At 38.2% G+C, this 17489-nt stretch overlaps 1 protein-coding gene across 2 annotated transcripts in view; it reads left to right on the top strand.

Moving 5' to 3' along the window:
• Nucleotides 1-2740: 2740 nt before the first annotated feature.
• RIC1 (RIC1 homolog, RAB6A GEF complex partner 1) overlaps nucleotides 2741-17489 on the top strand; it is a 96052-nt gene continuing 81303 nt past the window's right edge. Inside the window, exon 1 of one of the 2 annotated variants that reach the window (XM_033122619.1) lies at nucleotides 2741-3120. In XM_033122619.1, the coding sequence (XP_032978510.1) occupies nucleotides 2977-3120 (144 nt within the window). In that variant the 5' untranslated portion in view covers nucleotides 2741-2976. The remainder of the gene's footprint in view (nucleotides 3121-17489) is intronic. The other variant, XM_033122618.1, reaches the window with a different exon arrangement.

Below are 17489 nucleotides of genomic sequence, written 5' to 3'. Positions count from 1 at the left end.
CAGTTTATAAATGTACCTGAGTCTGTACAGCCTTACCCATATTATTTCTTATAATAAAAAGTCTTTTAGTTTGACAGATGAAAACATGCACCTATTAAGTTTGTTTTATCAGCTTAGTCTTAGCTCAGAACAGACTTCAATAAGTGTGACTAGAGAGAGAGATGGCGGTGGGGTAGGGGAAGGAAGAGAAGCAAGATCCAGGACATGGGAATTGCTAATGTATTTCACAAAATAAAGTTGGAATATGATACTTCAAAGTTAAAAAATCTAGTCCATAATGTTTCTATCACAATAGGGAACTCATAGTAAGGGATTGTGAAGAGTCAGATATTTCACTTTTTTCCCCCAAAAGGCCCAGAGGATCTCCTCTTCTCCCTCTCATTGAAGCAAGCAACTAGATGACTCAGTTCAATCCAGTCTAAAGATCACTGGGTTTACAGAAGAAGGACAAGTTCTTTTTAAGCCACGTGACTTTAGGCTTCTTCACCACTCTGGCTGTTTCCTGATTAAGAAAATGAGAACAACATCACACCTACTTTGAAGATTTACTGTGTAATTAAGTCATACATTTGAAAATATTTTGTAAACCATACGTCGTGCAGGGCAACCTGCGGGACTCCCCACATAAGAACGCAAGATATGGCGAGGCCAAAAAAGAACACCCACAGAGCCATAGATAGGGGAGTCATACCACTATATTCTCTCCGGCGGCCGGGTGAGACACACGCAGTAGTAGCCACACGATCCGCAGTCTGCCATGCACTTCTCTGCCTGCCAACCAACCAACAAACACAGCCCCGCAGTTACATCAGTAGCCAATTGGCTAACCAGTTACAGCTGATGGCCAAGCAATCACAGCTAATGGTCATTCACTACTGGAGCCAGCACCTCCCCACGTGAGGCCGAGAGCCTGGAAACTGCTCTCTGGGACTCTGTCCCCACACCATAACTGCTACAAAGGAGTGTGGAAGGGGAATTCAATTCTAAAGTTAGCAAGTTAAAACTGAGTGCAATAAAAATTACTTAGAAGTTCCTTGAACTGTGCATGAGTGCAGAAAGATGCTCACACTTAGAAGGTTAAGAACAAAGACCCTCTGATGAATACCTGGGACAAATACACCCTCAGTAAAACTGCCAGTGGAATTGCTGTAATGTAACTTATTTTCATTTCCTCTCTCTTTCTGCCAAGTGCCTAATTGAATCTGAGTAGGTTAGAAGAAAATATGATGCAACTGTTATTCTTCTACAATTTTATATTGGCAAGTCAAGAAACATCTCTGGGCCTCTTTGTCTAATGGTATAGTTGGGCTAGATCAGGGTTTTATCCAATGTTACATTTGACAAATATTTTCAGAGTTTACTATTCTTACTATGTCCCAGGCTGCTGTGCTGGATGGCGGGAGGAAACACCAGGAGACACTGACCACAAGAGGCTAGTGAGTGGTGAGGCAGTTTCAACTTTGATTTGAGGAATCCTGGGTTCTTTGATCACCTTTTGGAGAATGCAGTGAATGTTTAGAAAAATTACGCAAAGTTACATATTTTATGAATACCAACTACAATTCTACATCTGGTATGTGTTGTTTCCTTTTTTGCTGTTTATGTTGCTACTTTTTAAATGTGAGTTAACACTGTTTTTTTAACCTGGGCTAACTCATTTATTTTATAATTGAAAAATATAGACATATGGAAACATTCAAATTGTACAAAAAAGGTAGCAAAATGGAAAGCAGATCTTTTATTCCAGAACCCTCTCCCTTCACACTCTATTCCCACTAAGTTGTCCTCCTATTCAGAGGTAATCATTGGGTCAATATTTAAAAAGAAACTGTTGTTAAAATAATCCCTGGGGTCCAAAAGTTAACCACTGAACTACAAAATCTCTCCAGTCCGTCCCAGCTCTAAAATTAAGTCCAGGTCTTTTCTGGCACATACCCTACAGAGGGTGCAAAACAGCCAGCCTAACCTGGTCTAACATTATGACTGGCAAAAGGACATTTGAATGCAAACTGAATTCAAAAATATATACTAGATTTAGGACTCCTAAAGGACAGAGGACAGGACTCAGGCCCTTTCGCGGTAGGTTGTTTATTTAAGGATTGAAAAAAGGCCCTCTACCCAGATGTAAACTCCATGAGGGCAGGAACTTCGCCACCACCTTTCACTGCAGACCTTGGCATGCAAAAGGGACTCACTGGGCCAAGGACCCCAAAGCTCAGCACAGAGGTCTCGGACAAGAGCCCACGGTGGGAACCCAAGCAGGAAACGTCACATCATTCGCGCTCCCCCTCATTCTCCCCTTTCCGCCACCTCCGCGTTGCCTCGCTGGGGTGCCCTCATTAGGGGGTCTCACCAATCCACCAGGGAAGTCAATTTGGCTAGGCTAGGGGAGGGGCACGTTCCGCAGGCCGAGTCGCCTCGCAGCCGCGTCCCGCCTGGCTCTGCCCACTTGCCTCCGAGTCTCAGGCGATTGTCCCGCCCGCCCGGTCCTGCACATTCGCGCCCAGATTACGAGTGGGAGGTGCAGAGAAGGAGAAAAGCGCATGCCTATTGACGATGCGCGGCGGCCGCATGTGAAGATTAGGGCGGAGCTTCAGAAAACTGAGCGAGGGGGAAGGGAGAAGGCTCCGGCGCGACAGCCTTCCCACGCGGCGCAGAGTGGTGACGCCATGCGGCCCGAGGAAGGGGCGGGGCCGGGGCGGGCCTCCGCGCTCCTCCCGCCCCCTCTTAGTCCCGACTCTCCCTCCCTCTCCCTCCCCCACACTGGGCCCCGTCAGTTCTGAGGTGGCTTCGTCGCTTAGCATCGCGTCGGCCCGGCTCGGCCCGGCCAGCGGGCAGATGCCCCGAGCTGCGGCTGCCGCCGCCGACTCCGTCGGTGGCGGTGTGGGAGGCGGGCGTCAGGCCCCGGGCCGATAAGTGTGACGGACGGGGCCGGGGGCCGCCGGGCTCGGCGGCATCGGCGGCTCCGCGCGGACCATGTATTTCCTGAGTGGCTGGCCCAAGAGGCTGCTCTACCCTCTGGGGAGCCCGGCCGAGGCGCCTTTCCACATTCAGTCCGACCCCCAGAGGACTTTCTTCGCCGTGCTGGCCCCGGCTCGCCTCAGCATCTGGTACAGCCGAGTAAGTAGAGCCTCCCGCAACCTCTCGCCGCTCCCTACCCGGGGTCCCGGCACCGTCCCGCCCTCAATTACCACCCAGAGCCCTGAACCCCTGTCCCTTCGCGCAAGACCTACTTGTCTTGGCTTTCCGCATGCTTGTTCCACCTACTTGGCCGCACGTATCCCCGGGTCCGGGCATGTCCTCCGGATGGAGGTCCGGGGTGGATGCAGTCGCTGCTGCCGAAAATTCCTGCGTCTCCCGGTGTTGTTGGATCGACCACCGCGCACTGTGCAGTCCTCGCGCGCTCCCTCGGCCGAGCCGAACTTGCCCTCCTCTTCCTTCCCCAATTCCCCGAGGAACAATTTTGTTTGAACTTTCCACAGTTAGAAATCTGGTCACTGTTGTGTTTCCAGCCCTCCCTTGCTTTAAAGGCCGTTGTTTGAGACTTAGAGGAAGCCTGTTGGGCTTTACCCTATGCCAGACTTTACAGGCCTGTGATAACTTATTTCTAGCAACTACTACTGCCAGAGTTCTTTATTTTTTCCTAAAGGTCTGGTTATTCAGCGCCTCGCCTCACCCTAACATGTTACTCTGTGTGTGTGTGTGTGTGTGTGTGTGTGTTGGAGGGAGAGGGGGGTTAGTCGGAGCGGAAGTAGAACTCAAATCTGGCCGGCTACTCCAGGGTATCAGCACCTGGAAATAATAAGATTTGGGAAGAGCATGAAACTGAGTTTTGTTCTTGCTTTCTGTGAATCTTGTTTTTGTTTGTCTTGTTTCTAATTACCGAGTACATAAGAGGAAAAACTTAAAAAAATAGGTGGTGGATGGTATATTCTCTCTTTTCGAAGAACGCTGCTATGGGGTTGTCTATAAAAGCTACAAAATAGGTTATAAAAATGTTCCTGGTTTTTTGGTGTGCTTTTTTTTCTCCAACGAAGGCAGTACTAATCGATGTCAGAGTGAAATTTTTCTCTTTTCGAAGATAACTTGACCATATGGAAATAGGTTGTGACCTTGGTTTTATTACACCTATGTGAAATACTGACTAGTTAAAATTAGTTTAAACCCTCAGCGCTCTGTATTTGACCATTGGAATGCCTACAAGGCCCTTCCTTGACTATCCTCACACACAACCCTGTAAAAATGATGATGAGATTTAGACATTTCTGGTCTCCTTTACGTGAATGACTATCATAGACTGTAAATCAGATTATTTGCCATTAAGTTCTGGCTGATTTAACTTTTAAATATATATCAAAACAAAATAGGCTATCATAAGACCAGCAGTGTGACTGTTCTGTCTGGTGCTTGATTACATTTTTGAATATGTATATTGTGTATCATTTGGTTCTTAAATAAGGTACTAATTCATTTAAAGTGTGTGTGTGCCAATTGAATAATTTTTTTAGTTTGGGTGTGTATAACTATTACCTTTAAAGCATATGCAGAAAAAAATAATTATAGCTTGAACTTTAAATTGTCTTCTGAGTTTAATGCGTAACTTCACTCTGATGTAACAAATTGTAAAGACTAAAATTTAACTTTCCTTCTCTCTAAAAAGTCAGACCCACATTATTTTTAGGTAGAATTAAACTTAATTTGAGGGATGAATAGACCAGAAGCCTGTAGGTTACTTTATGCCTCTGTAAAAGACAAAACAAATGAGCCTCAACTTTCTTAGGGATATTATGAATATTAAGAATATCTGTGTTTTTGCTTTTGAAGTTAGATAATAGTAAATCTAAGGCAATACTGGAATTTAAAACTACTCCATACTCCTTTCATTCAAACTCCCACCCTATACATAGATAGCTAGCTACTTTTTACAGAAGTCCTGGGGCCACTACCATTAAGATCCAGTGTGCAAAATGTTAGGTTGTAGGGAATCTGTGGATTTAGAAGTATGGGTGAAATGAAATACGAGAATACCTTAGGGGAAACTGCAAACTACTGTAGGTTTATGAGTGGTTAATCTTGATCTCTGGCATGGGCTTTTTCACTTTAAAAATCAAGTATTGGACTAGATTGATTATGTAACTGGGTGAATGGGGAACAAGTTCCAGACTCCAGCTTCCAGTCCCCTTTTCCTGGGATATGCATTTTTTTCCCCACTAAATCTGAAAGTTTTTATTTTTCAATTTTTAAACTTACTGAAACTGTGTAAGTTAAATTAGGTTAACAAACTTCTTTTAAATATGAAAACACCTCTAGCTGAATTGACGAGCCATTAGCTATTCCTGCATAACTTAGAGTGAATTGGTCTAAAATGTTTGCATAAGAACATGAAAGCTTTGATTTTGGAGAGGTTGTATATGCAAGTAATTTTACAGAATAAAGTGAATTTTGAAGATCTAAAGGATTTTACGGAGTTGAGGTCTTAAAAGCTGCTTAAGGGCTTTTGGAGACTGGGAGAGACATCAAAGAGATGAGAGGATATAACACTATTTGCTTACTTGAAATTTTGTTAGGTCTCTCAGTAAGTTAAACTCAACTTAGGAGGGATATATTTTTAAAAAAAGAAAACCTAGCCTTATGGAAGGAACGTGCATTTATTGGTCTAAGCTGGGTTTTTTTACTGTCCAGAAGAATTGCCATGTGAAAAATGTTGATTAGTCATGAGACTATGGAAACATTAAAATAAAATATCTAAGAATAACTTTTGTATATTTTATGATTCTTCTAATGGACGTTTATGTACCTTTTATAGCTATTATTATATACCCTAAGTAGCTATTTGGAATCTCAGTGTTAATAGAGTTGTATCTCTTCAAAATTTTTTCCAGACTCCAAATTTGAAAAAATAACAGTGTAGTGTGATGTTGACATATGTTTATGAACAAAAGAGTTTCTGTAGATAGTCACTTTGTTTTTTGATTTCCTTTTTCATGTGAGGGTGTAACTTGTTTCAGTGTAACTTGATGTAAATTTGCTTTCTCTACTTTGTGATTCTACTTAGCAGTTCTAAAAACTACTTAAGAGTTTACAACAGGGATCATTTATGTATTTTGGAACCCAAAAAGGGTGCTCAAAAAAGGTTTGATGTGTATGTGTTAAATTGGGATAGTAGAGGTGCAACTTAATTGATGGAGCAACTGGTGAGGTATTTCTACCAAGGGTATTGTGCAAGGACTAGTATCAGCTTTGAGAATGAAGCTGCTGTTTAAAGCACATTATAATTTATGATTGACATGGATGCTTTGTGAAATGAATTGAGTTTTGTAGTGTATCAGAGAGCCTAGAATTATTCCTGTAATATACTGCTTAACTGTGAATATGAAAGTTTACACAAAATGATGCCTTAGAATGCTGTATGTAATTCTAAATTAGTCTTATCTCAATTTTTAGGTCATTGGTTATTTCAAACATATAACTTATCCTCAGCTGTATTTTTGAACACCTCCTGTGAAAGATAGCATAAATAAGCAGATATGAAAGGGATGAAGGGGCGTGCTCTATGTAACAAAACATTTTATCCAAAGATGTTAGTGTGTTAATACAGTAAATGAAAAAATTTTAAGTTATCACTGTAAAGTTTACTAGTAAAAAGCTTAAATAGGCAAATAACTACTAGGCTTATGAAATAAATTGTGTATCTTTGAGTAACTGAATAGAAACTTACGCTCTTGTTGGTGTATGTTAATAATGGAAAACAATGAGATAGGTGTTAAGAAAAGCAAGTTGGAGGATCGGGTATATGGTTAATTGTGTGACCTCAGGAAGGTCATTTAATTTGTACCTACATTTTCCCAACTCCTATTCCATTTCTCATTCTTTCAATTCTACTCGGTTGCTGCCTTCAGAGAGCCTTCCTTATAAACCACTGCTTGGAAGTCTCTTAGGGTTGGTTAAAGAATGAAGTTCAAACTCCTTAGTTTGATATCAGAGACACTCCCCTTGGAATGTTCTATTGCCCCATCTCTGCTTATCAGAATATTATCCATCCTTTTGCTTCTGTTGAAAGTCTACTTTCTATATGAATCATTGTTTACCACAATTAGAAGTGTTCATTTTTTTGATGAACTACATTCGTATTTTAAGTTTGCCACGTTTTATTTCTCCAAGTAGATTATAAGTTACTGGAGGGCAGAAATGATCTTATTTTGTGTTGTTTATAGTACCTCGTAAAAACATATGCTTGATAAGTATTTTTTTAAATAATGAATATAGGATATCTGTCCTATGCATAGTACGGTGTTTTTAAGGTTTAATAATTGGAAGATTTTAAGTGTTGACATGTCATTTAAAAAATATGGTGGGGTGGCTGGTTAGCTCAGTTGGTTAGAGCATGGTGCTATTAACACCAAGGTTACCAGTATAATCCCGCATGGGCCACTGTGAGCTGTGCCCTCCTTAAAAAATAAAATAAAATAAAAAAATATGATAGTACTAAATTACAACTTAAATTCAGAAAAGCTTATAGTAGAGAGAGTTACATAAGTGCTGGTGAATTTCTTTTCTTACACACAGTACACATTATTTCGAAAAGTGGTATAGGTTTTCCAGTCAAGAAGGTGAAGTAGGTAAACGCTGTGCTTACTTCCTCTCATGAGCACATCAGAATTTCAACTAAAGTACAGAAAAACCATCATTGAGAATTGCCTGAAGTCTAGCTGAACCAAAGCCCTACAACTAAGGACTATAGAAGAAGGAAGGGACTTGAGACTGGGAGGAAGGACAGAGACGTGGGACAGGCTGGTCCCACACCCGTGAGTGACCATTAAAAATTGGGAGGATATCTCGCTGCAGAGGTCCCCTCCAGAAAAGCGAGGGGTCCCAACCCCATACCAGACTCCCTAGCCAAGGTTCCAGTGCCGGGGAGACAGGTCTCCATAATTTCTGGTTGTGAAAACCAGCAAAGATTGTGATTGAGTGAGACGAAGGGAAGCTGAACTCTCAGGCGCTCCTCTTAAAGGGACCGCACACAGACTTACTCACTGACGGCCTCACACTGAGCTCCAGTGCTGAGGCAGCAGCTTGAAAGGTACCAGGGACGTACAGGGACAAACTGAATTGTCTGGCTGCAGGACGAGGGCTGGCGGGGGGCAGCTTTCTCCTGGGCAGAGGAACTGACGCAAGCCATTGTTTCTTTGTTGAGCCCTCCTCCCTCCCAACTGGCAGACGCAGGCAGCCACTATATCTGAGTCTCCATCAACCTGGCTAAAACCTTTCGTTTGCCCTGCCCTGGTGATTTCTTGAAACCCCACCCTACCCACTTTTGGGCACAGCCAAGCCACTTCTAGTGGCTTTTCCATGTAAATGGCCTGTCTTGGCTCATGCTGCAGACTTTCCTAAAATCTCTGAAAGGTTCACAAACCCAAACAAATGGCATCAGGCTTTCGCATGTCCTGTACCGATGGCTGAGCAGTCCCTAAGCCCAGCACTGGTGGCACATGGCCTTGGTTCACGGCTTGGCCTCTTGAGGCACCTCCAAGTCCAGTGCAGGTGGCAGCCATCTGTGGAGTGCTTTGTGGCTCATGCTACGTGACCCCAGGCAGGGCATAGGCTGCAGCTGAACTTGACCTGAGGCCCCAGGCAGGGCTGGCAGGAGGCCCCAGGCAGGGCTGGCACACCCAGTGTCCAGCTTAGGCCTGGAGCATCACCTGGCCACATCCAAGGATGACACTTCCAAAGGGCAGTCTGGGCAGCCATCAGAGCCCTGCTAAAGCGAAATGTGCCCTGTAGGGTTAGCCTTTGCACCACAGCTTCTCTACTGTATTCACGGCCATTTCTCACAACCAATCAGCCTGAGGGTAACTCCCTCCCATTAATGTGCAAATGGCAACCAAGGCTCAACTGCAAGAGGGCACCCACAACCCACACAAGGCTCAACTGCAAGAGGGCACCCACAACCCACACAAGGGGAGACACACCTGGAGCACCCAGCTCTGGTGACCAGGGAGACTGCTACTGGGCCCCACAAGACCCCTACTAAATAAGGCCACTGCACTAAAACCAGGAAGCATAGCAGCTCTTCCTAATGACATAGAAACAAACACAGGGAGGCAGCCAAAATGGGGAGACAAAGAAATGTGTCCCAAATGAAAGAACAGAACAGAGCTCCAGAAAAGAACAAAACAAAATGGAGACAATTTACGAGACGCACTTTTCAAAACACTGGTTTTAAGGATGCTCAGTGATGTCAGGGAGAACTTCAACAATGAGATATGAAACATGAAAATGGAGCTAGAAACCATTTAAAAAAAACAGTGAGAAATAAAGTATACCATAACTGAAATGAAGAATACGTTAGAGGGAATTAACAGTAGATTAACTGAAGCAGAGGATCAAATCAGCAATTTAGAAGACAGGATAGCAGAAAACACCCATTCAGAACAGCAAAATGAAAAAAGAATTTTTTAAAAAAATGAGGCTGATTTAAGGGGCCTCTGGGACAACATCAAGCATACCAACATTTGCATCATAGGGGTACCAGAAGGAGAAGAGAGAAAGCAAGGAATTGAAAACTGATTTGGAGAAATAATGACAGAAAACTTCCCTAACTTGGACAGATATACAAGCCCAAGAATCACAGAGTTGCAAATAAGATAAACCCAAAGAGGCCCACACCAAGACACATAATTAAAATGCCAGAGGTTAAAGACAAAGAAAGAACCTGAAAAACAGCAAGGTAAAAGCAGTTCATTATGTACAAGAGAGCTCCCATAAGACTGTTAGCTGAATTCTCAACAGAAACTTTGCAGTCCATAAGGGATTGGCACAAAATATTCAAAGTGATGAAAAGTAAGGACCTACAATCAAGATTATCTAGCAAAGCTATCATTTAGAATCGAAGGACAGATACATAGCTTCCCAGACAAGAAAAAACTAAAGGAGTTCCTCACCGCCAAACGAGTATTACAAGGAATCTTACAGGGACTTCTTTAAAATGGAAAAATAGAAAAGATTAAAAATATGAATAATAAAATGGCAATAACTATATATCTGTCAACAATTACTTTCAATGTAAATGGGTTAAATGCTTCAATCAAAAGACATAGGATGGCTGAATGGATAAGAAAACAAGACCCTTACATATACTACCTACAAGAGACTTCAGATAGCAAGACACAGACTTAAAGGGATGGGAAAAAAATATTTCATGAAAATGGAAACAAACAAGAAGCTGGGGTAGAAATACTTATACCAGACAAAATAGACTAAAACAAAGGCTATGTAACAAGAGACAAAGGATGACCCAGTAATTCCACTTCTGGGTATTTATCCAAAGAAACCCAAAACTCTACCTTAAGGGGACATGTGCATCCATTTGTTCATTGCAGCATTACTTACAATAGCCAGGATATGGAGGCAGCCTGGGTGTTCACTGATGGATGAATGGATAAAGAGGAGGTTGTACATATATACAATGGCATATTCCTCAGCCATGGATGGGAATGGGTTCTTGCCATCTGTGTTGGCATGGATGGACCTGAGGGTGTTGTGCTGAGTGGAGTATGTCAGACAGTGAAAGACAGATGCAATGTGATTTCACTTATATGTGAAACCTAAAGAACAAAATAAAACAAATGAAAAAATAGTACATGTCCTTCACAGTAGCCAAGATATGGAAATAACCTATGTCTGTTAATGGATGATGAACGGGTAAAGAAGATGTCAATGATGGAATATTATCCAGCCTTGAGAAAGAAGGACATTTTGCCATTGGCAACAAATGGATGGACCTTGAGGGTATTATGCTAAGTGAAATAAGTCAGACAAAGACAAATACTGTATGATATCACTTATATGTGGAATCCAAAAAAGCTGAATTCATAGAAACAAAGACTAGAATGGTGGTTACCAGAGGCTGGGGGAGTTGGTGAGAAGGGAAGATGTTGGTGCTAACTTCCAGCTATAAGATGAGTAAGTTCTGGGGATCTAATATACAGCATTGTGATTATAGTTAATATTATATACTTTAAAGTTGCTAAGAGTGGTAGATCTTAAATGGTCTTACCACAAAAAAGAAATGATAATTATGTGACATGGGGGTATTAGCTAACACTAGTGGTAGTCATTTTGTAAGATGTAAGCGTATCAAATCAACACATACGTTTTAAACTTACACAATGTTATATGTCAGTTACATCTCAATAAAGCTGGAAATAAAAGTGGTACCTGATAAAGGGTCCTACTTTAATTACTAGGTCATCTGTAGTTTCCCAAAACTTAAACTATTGTGCAGTCATATAACCAGTGGGAACTATTGGTTCCCAGTGTGTGTTTATATTGACGTGATGTATGGAAAGTCACACAGAAAAGCAGTATAAACACATTTAAATAAAGACATTTCACCCATCTTTAGGTGCTTGTGAATTGTTGACATGATCTGTATTACAGGTAAACATTCAGAGTTTACTGTGGACTAGGAGCATTACATCATGGAAAACAAAGTTTCCTGAATTTAGGCCTTTGACATTCCTCATTAATGATTTTTGCCCTGTCCTCATACTGTGTATCCAATCTAACTCTTAAACTTGAAATTATCTTTCAGAATAATTTATATCTTTACTATAATTGGAAAGCTAGCACCACTTGTAGGAAGAGAGGGTTACTGTATGAAGGAATACAATGAAAACAATGTTATAAAAATCATTTCCATTGCCTTCAAAACAGCAGTTAGTAGATACGTGAGACGTGTTTAGAAGTAAACTAGCACCTCAAACAGATTTCTTATCTAAATGAAAAGAGTAAAGAAAAATTGAAAAGATTTTCTCACTGATTAAATATTTAATACAGTGTTTATATGTCACCTACAATGGTGGCATAGGAAATACTGCATTAAAACAATCCATTTACTGCTAAGTAAAGCAGTTATTAATCTAACTTATGAAATTAGGAAAAATTTACTATTTAAAAATACCCTAGAATTCAGACTTGCTACAAAGTGAGACAGTTACTTAATTTTTTTTATTAACCAGCAAGAATCAATTGTTTGGAATCAAGGTATATTACCTTTCTTTCAATTTCATTATAATTGCTTAATTTGAATTGCTATCACAAACCTGTCTCCCCACGTGATTTGCCTTATTTCAATTATAAATGATAAGTTTACATATGAAATTTTGGATATTGTGGATATACAGTAGAATTTGCTGCGGTTTAATTTTCTAATAGTTTTATAGAGGTGTATAAATATACATAGTAAGTATACAGTGATTTTTAGTAAATTTATAGAGGTATGCAACCGTGATCACCGTCTAGTTTTAGAACATTTTTGGCAACCCCAAAAGTATTATTCCTGTTTGGATTCAACCTTTGCTTTTACTCCAGCCCCAGGAAACCATGGGCCTGCTTTTTCTCCCTTTGGATTGGCTTTTCTGGAAATTTCATATAAATGTTATATGCCACATGGTCTTTTGTGTCTTGCTTTTATTTAGCATATTGTTTTTTGTGGTACTCCTTTTTATTGCTGAATATTATTCCATTGTATGAATATACGACAGTTTTTAAAATCTATTCACCAGTGGATGGGTATTTGGATTATTTCTAACTTGGAGCCATAATGAATAATACTACTATATAAACATATTGTCTGTGTGTCTTTGTGTGGATATATAGTGTCATTACTTGTAGGGAGATACCTAGGAATGGAACTGCTAGGTCATGTAGTAAGTTTATGTTTAGCTTTTTAGGAAACTGCCAAATTTTTACATTCCCACCAACAATGTATGAAGGTCTCTATTTCGCTGCATTCTTTTCAACACTTGTTATTGTCAGTTTTTATTTATTATAGCCATTTTAGTGAACTTGTAGTGGTATTTCATTGTGGCCTTAATTTGTGTTTTCCTAGTAACAATGTGTAGCATCATTTCATTTTTTTATTAGCCATTTATATACCTTATTTAGTGAAATATCTATTCATGTCCTTTGCCCATTTTTAAAAAAATTAGTGTCTTATTGAGTTATAAGAGTTCTTTATATACTCTGGATACAAGTTTTTATCAAATATGATTTGCATATATTTTATCACAGTCTGTAATTTGTCTTTTCAGTTTCTTAATGGTGCCTTTTGGAGAGCAAAAGTTTAATTTTGATGAAGTGTGACTTATTTTTTTTTTAATGAATCATGCTTTTTGTGTCTTATCTAAGAACTTTTGGCCAGTCCAAGGTCACAAGCATTTTTCTGGTTTTCTTTTATAAGTTTTATAGTTTAAGCTCTTATACATAGATCTGTCATTCATTTTGAGTTGATTTTTATGTATGGTGTGAGGTAAAGGTCTAAGTTTAGTTTTATTTTTTACGTACAGATCCAGTTGTTTTAGCACCATTTCTTGGAAAGACTCTTCACTATTTACATCGGCATCTTTGTAAAAAATTGATTGGCCATAAATATAATGATTTATTTTTGTATTTCCTATTCTGTTCTGTTTATCAATATGCCTGTCATTATGCAAGCATTACATTGTAATTTTATAGCAAGTTTAAAAATTAGGTGGTGAAAGGTGCCAATGCAATATCTCTCTATTTATTTAGATTGTAAAAATTTATCTTAGTAGTGTTTTGTAGTTTTTAATGTACAGGTTTTTCACTTTTGTTAAATTTATTGCTAAATACTTATCTTTTAAGATGCAGTTTGAGTATGATTGTTAGTTTCATTTTCAGACTGTTACTGGTATACATTATAGATGTAAAATTGATTTTTGTATATTGCTGTCCTGCAACATTACGAAAACTTGTTTATTCTGGTAGTTTTTTGTAGTTAGCAAAAATAGATAAATTCAGAATTCCAGGACACAAAATTAACACACCAAATCCCTATTTTCTGTGTTGCCATACATTATAAGGAAATAGCTCATAGACTTCTTTAGATATACATGTATTTAAAAACAGAAGCAGTGCTATCATGAGTAAAATTGCCTTCTTGAAAATATTTTTTTCAGAGTAAATTATTAATTGGGGGTCTTTAAACGTGTTGATTTCTGCTATTTACAGAGTAGCATTTATTAAGATCTGTGCAAACTAAGTCATTAGAGGTGAGACTGAAGACTCCTGGTTGTCTGCTTTACATAAAAATTTAGCAATTTCATAAGCCCACATTATTGTATGTTATTCTTTTGTTTCTGTGTGGGTGCAAGCAGAGTAAAAACCTCAGCTTTGGTATGCTTTCTGACTCCCAAATTAGAGAAGTTACTCATTTTTAGAAATGAAAAGCTTATAGATATATAAATATTGGGATATTTAGAAATGAAAAATTAGTAAATACTAAAACATTACAATTTTAGTGATTAAATATTGTCACTTTGTTCAACTTTTACCTTTATTAATTCAATAGACAGGTTATTACTGTTGACTATGGCAATAGAAATCTTTTTTAAAAGCCCCTTTTCTGATTGAATTAGTTATTGTTTCATGTTACCAACATTAAAAAATAATCTTTCAAACAAGTCAAATAAACAGGTCAAAGATATCAAAATCATCAAAAATAAATGTAAAGAAACAGTTTACTCTAACGTGTATCTTACGTGTATGTATTTTAGTTGCTAAGCAAATTACAACTGTTTTTGTCTTCTTTCTCTTCTTCCTGCCTTCTGTCATAGTTCAGGTTTCTCAGAGGCTTCACCACCGATTCTAAATAAGTCTCCCTAAGTATGTTTTTCTTCCTTTAATGAGTTCTTCAAAAGACCATTCAAAATAACATTTTTTATACTTTTCAAACAGATTTTTTGAGATATAACTGACATATATAGTACATGTTCACAGTATAAATTTGATTAGGTTTGACATGTATACACCCATCAAACCACCATAATAGTGATAATGAACATACCTGTCCCCCCATGTGTTCTTTCTTGCCTCGTTGTAGGGCTTCCCAGTGCCCTTGTATCTCTAGGCACTCATCTGCTTGTTTCCTCTCGCTGTAGGTTGGTTTGCATTTTATAGAATTTTGCATAAATAGAATTGTATAGTATTTGTTTTTTGTTGTGCATCTTTCACTTAGCATAGTTATAAATAGGAAATTAACATTGGTACAATATTAACTAAAGTACAGAAAATTTCTCAAATTTTTGTAATGATATTCTTTTTATCTTCTAGTTATTTTAGTCTCTCCCATTCTGTAATAGTTCCTCCGTTTTTTCTTGTCTTTTATGGCCTTGATCCTGTTGAAGAGTACTGATCAGTTATTTTGTAGAATCTATCAGCTTGGGTTTATTTGATTATCTTGTGAATGGAATGCGCTTATATATTTTTGACAAAAATACCACAAAAATGTTGTGTCCTCAAGTGTATCATATCAAAGACTTCATGATGTTCATATATATTATTATTGGTGATGTTTACCTTGGTTACTTGGTTAGTTGGTGTCTGGCAAGTTTCTCCACTGTGAAGTTACTGTCTTTTGTAGTTAAAAAGTAAATTGGGGCAGATACTGTGCATAACCTGTTTCTCCTGAAACTTTTACTCACTGATTTTAGCATCCAACACTCTGTCTTGTCTGCAGCCATATTATTATTAATATGTGGTGTTCATCTAATGATTCTCTATGTCCCTTTTTTCTTCTACATTTATTAGTTGAAATTTAATGTAATGAAGAGCTATCCTTTCACTTTCATCTTTCCAGCTACTTATGTCAGTATGGCTTTATAGCTACTTATATGTTAAAATCCAATACTGTTGTTACTTTTTTAGAATTTTTTACCTACTTTTAAAATTTGGTGGTTTATTTTCTAAGTTTTAAGAATTCCTTGTATGTTCTAGATACACATCATTGATGCAGATACAAAAGATTTGCAAATATTTTTTTCCAATCTGTCGCACATCTTTCTATTCATTTTTAGCAGTGTCTTTTGAAGACAAATACTTAATTTTATGAGGACTAATATGTCAGTTTTAATTATTTTTCCTTTGGGAATCATGATTTTTTTTTTTCTGTCTAAGAAACCTTTGTCTAACCTAAGGACACAAAAGATTCTCTCCTATATTCCTGAATTTTTATGCATCAGGTTTTACATACAGGCCTATAATACCTTGTGAAGTAATATTTTTATATGGCACAAAGTATGGATCAAAGTTATTTTTCTTCATATTGTTTCAGCACCTTTTGTTGAAAAGTGACCCTCTCTCCATTGAGTTGGCTTTGTCCCTTCCATTTGACTTCTGTATTTCCACACTCTATTCTGTTTGCCTTGATACCAATACCACACTGTCTTGATAACTGTAACTTTACTAACTTTATAATAATTCTTAAAGTCAGGTATTGTAAGTCTTCCAATGTGTTCTTTTAAAAAAAGTTGTTTTGCTATTCTAATTTCTCTTCAGACTCAGGTTTCTTTTCTAGATTGTTAAAATAAATTCCTAATGGTGTCCCTAGTTATATTTTTCTTTTCTTTATCAATTGCAAATACTGTCCAAGGTACTTTAAAAAAAAAAGTGCAAAACCTTTATTGATAATACTACAACTAATCTTTAAAGAAACTACCCCTGATCAAGTTTTGGTGTAATACCAAAGAATATTTATCATTATTTTAAAAGTCCAACTGTAAATCTGTGTAAGACTGGATTTCCTTCATATGCTTTGATTAAAACAGCATGTCACAATAGACTTAATGTAGAAGTAGACCTAAGAATCCAGCTATAGTCTATTATACTAGACTTTAAAGAGATTTGTAGAATAATTCTACTGCCTCACTATTTTTCTCTTCTTGTTTTAGAAATATAATTATTTAAACATGTTATTTAGGTTAACATGCAAAAGGTTTTTTATAAATTTTACTGTGATACAAACACTTAACATGAATTTGTCTTCCTTAAAATTTTAAGTGTATAATACACTACTACTGTTAACTATAGGTACAGTATCATACAGCAGATCTGTAGAATTTATTCATCTTGCTTAACTGAAACTTTATGCCCATCGATTAGCAACTCCCCATTTACCTCTCCCCTCAGTTCCTGGCAACCACCATTTCACTCTTCGATACTGTGAATTTGACTGTTTCAAATACCTCATATAAGTGGAATCGTGTATTATTTGTCCTTGTATAAATGGCTTATTTCACTTAGTAAACATCCTGAAGGTTCATCCATGTGGTCTCAGAGTGCAATATTAACTTCTTTTTTAAAGATGAATAGTAAGTATTCTGTTGTATGAATGTATCACGTTTTCTTTACCTGTTCACTGACCATGGACATTTGGGTTGTTGCCATATCTTGGTCATTGTGAATAGTCCTGTAATTAATATGAAAGTGCTAATATCTCTTCCAGATCCTTATTTCAATTCTTTGGATGAATACTCAGAAGTAGGATTGCTGGGTTATATGGTAGTTCTATTTTTTATATTTTGAGGAACCTCTTGTTTTCCATATTGGCTGCACCATGTTACATTTCCAGCAACAGTGTGCAAGGGTTCCAAATTCTCCACAGCCTCACCAACAGTTGTTGTCTTTTG

Source organism: Rhinolophus ferrumequinum, chromosome 12, assembly GCF_004115265.2.
Source record: "Rhinolophus ferrumequinum isolate MPI-CBG mRhiFer1 chromosome 12, mRhiFer1_v1.p, whole genome shotgun sequence".
Lineage (NCBI taxonomy): Eukaryota > Metazoa > Chordata > Mammalia > Chiroptera > Rhinolophidae > Rhinolophus > Rhinolophus ferrumequinum.
This window is presented reverse-complemented; position numbering and strand designations above follow the sequence as displayed.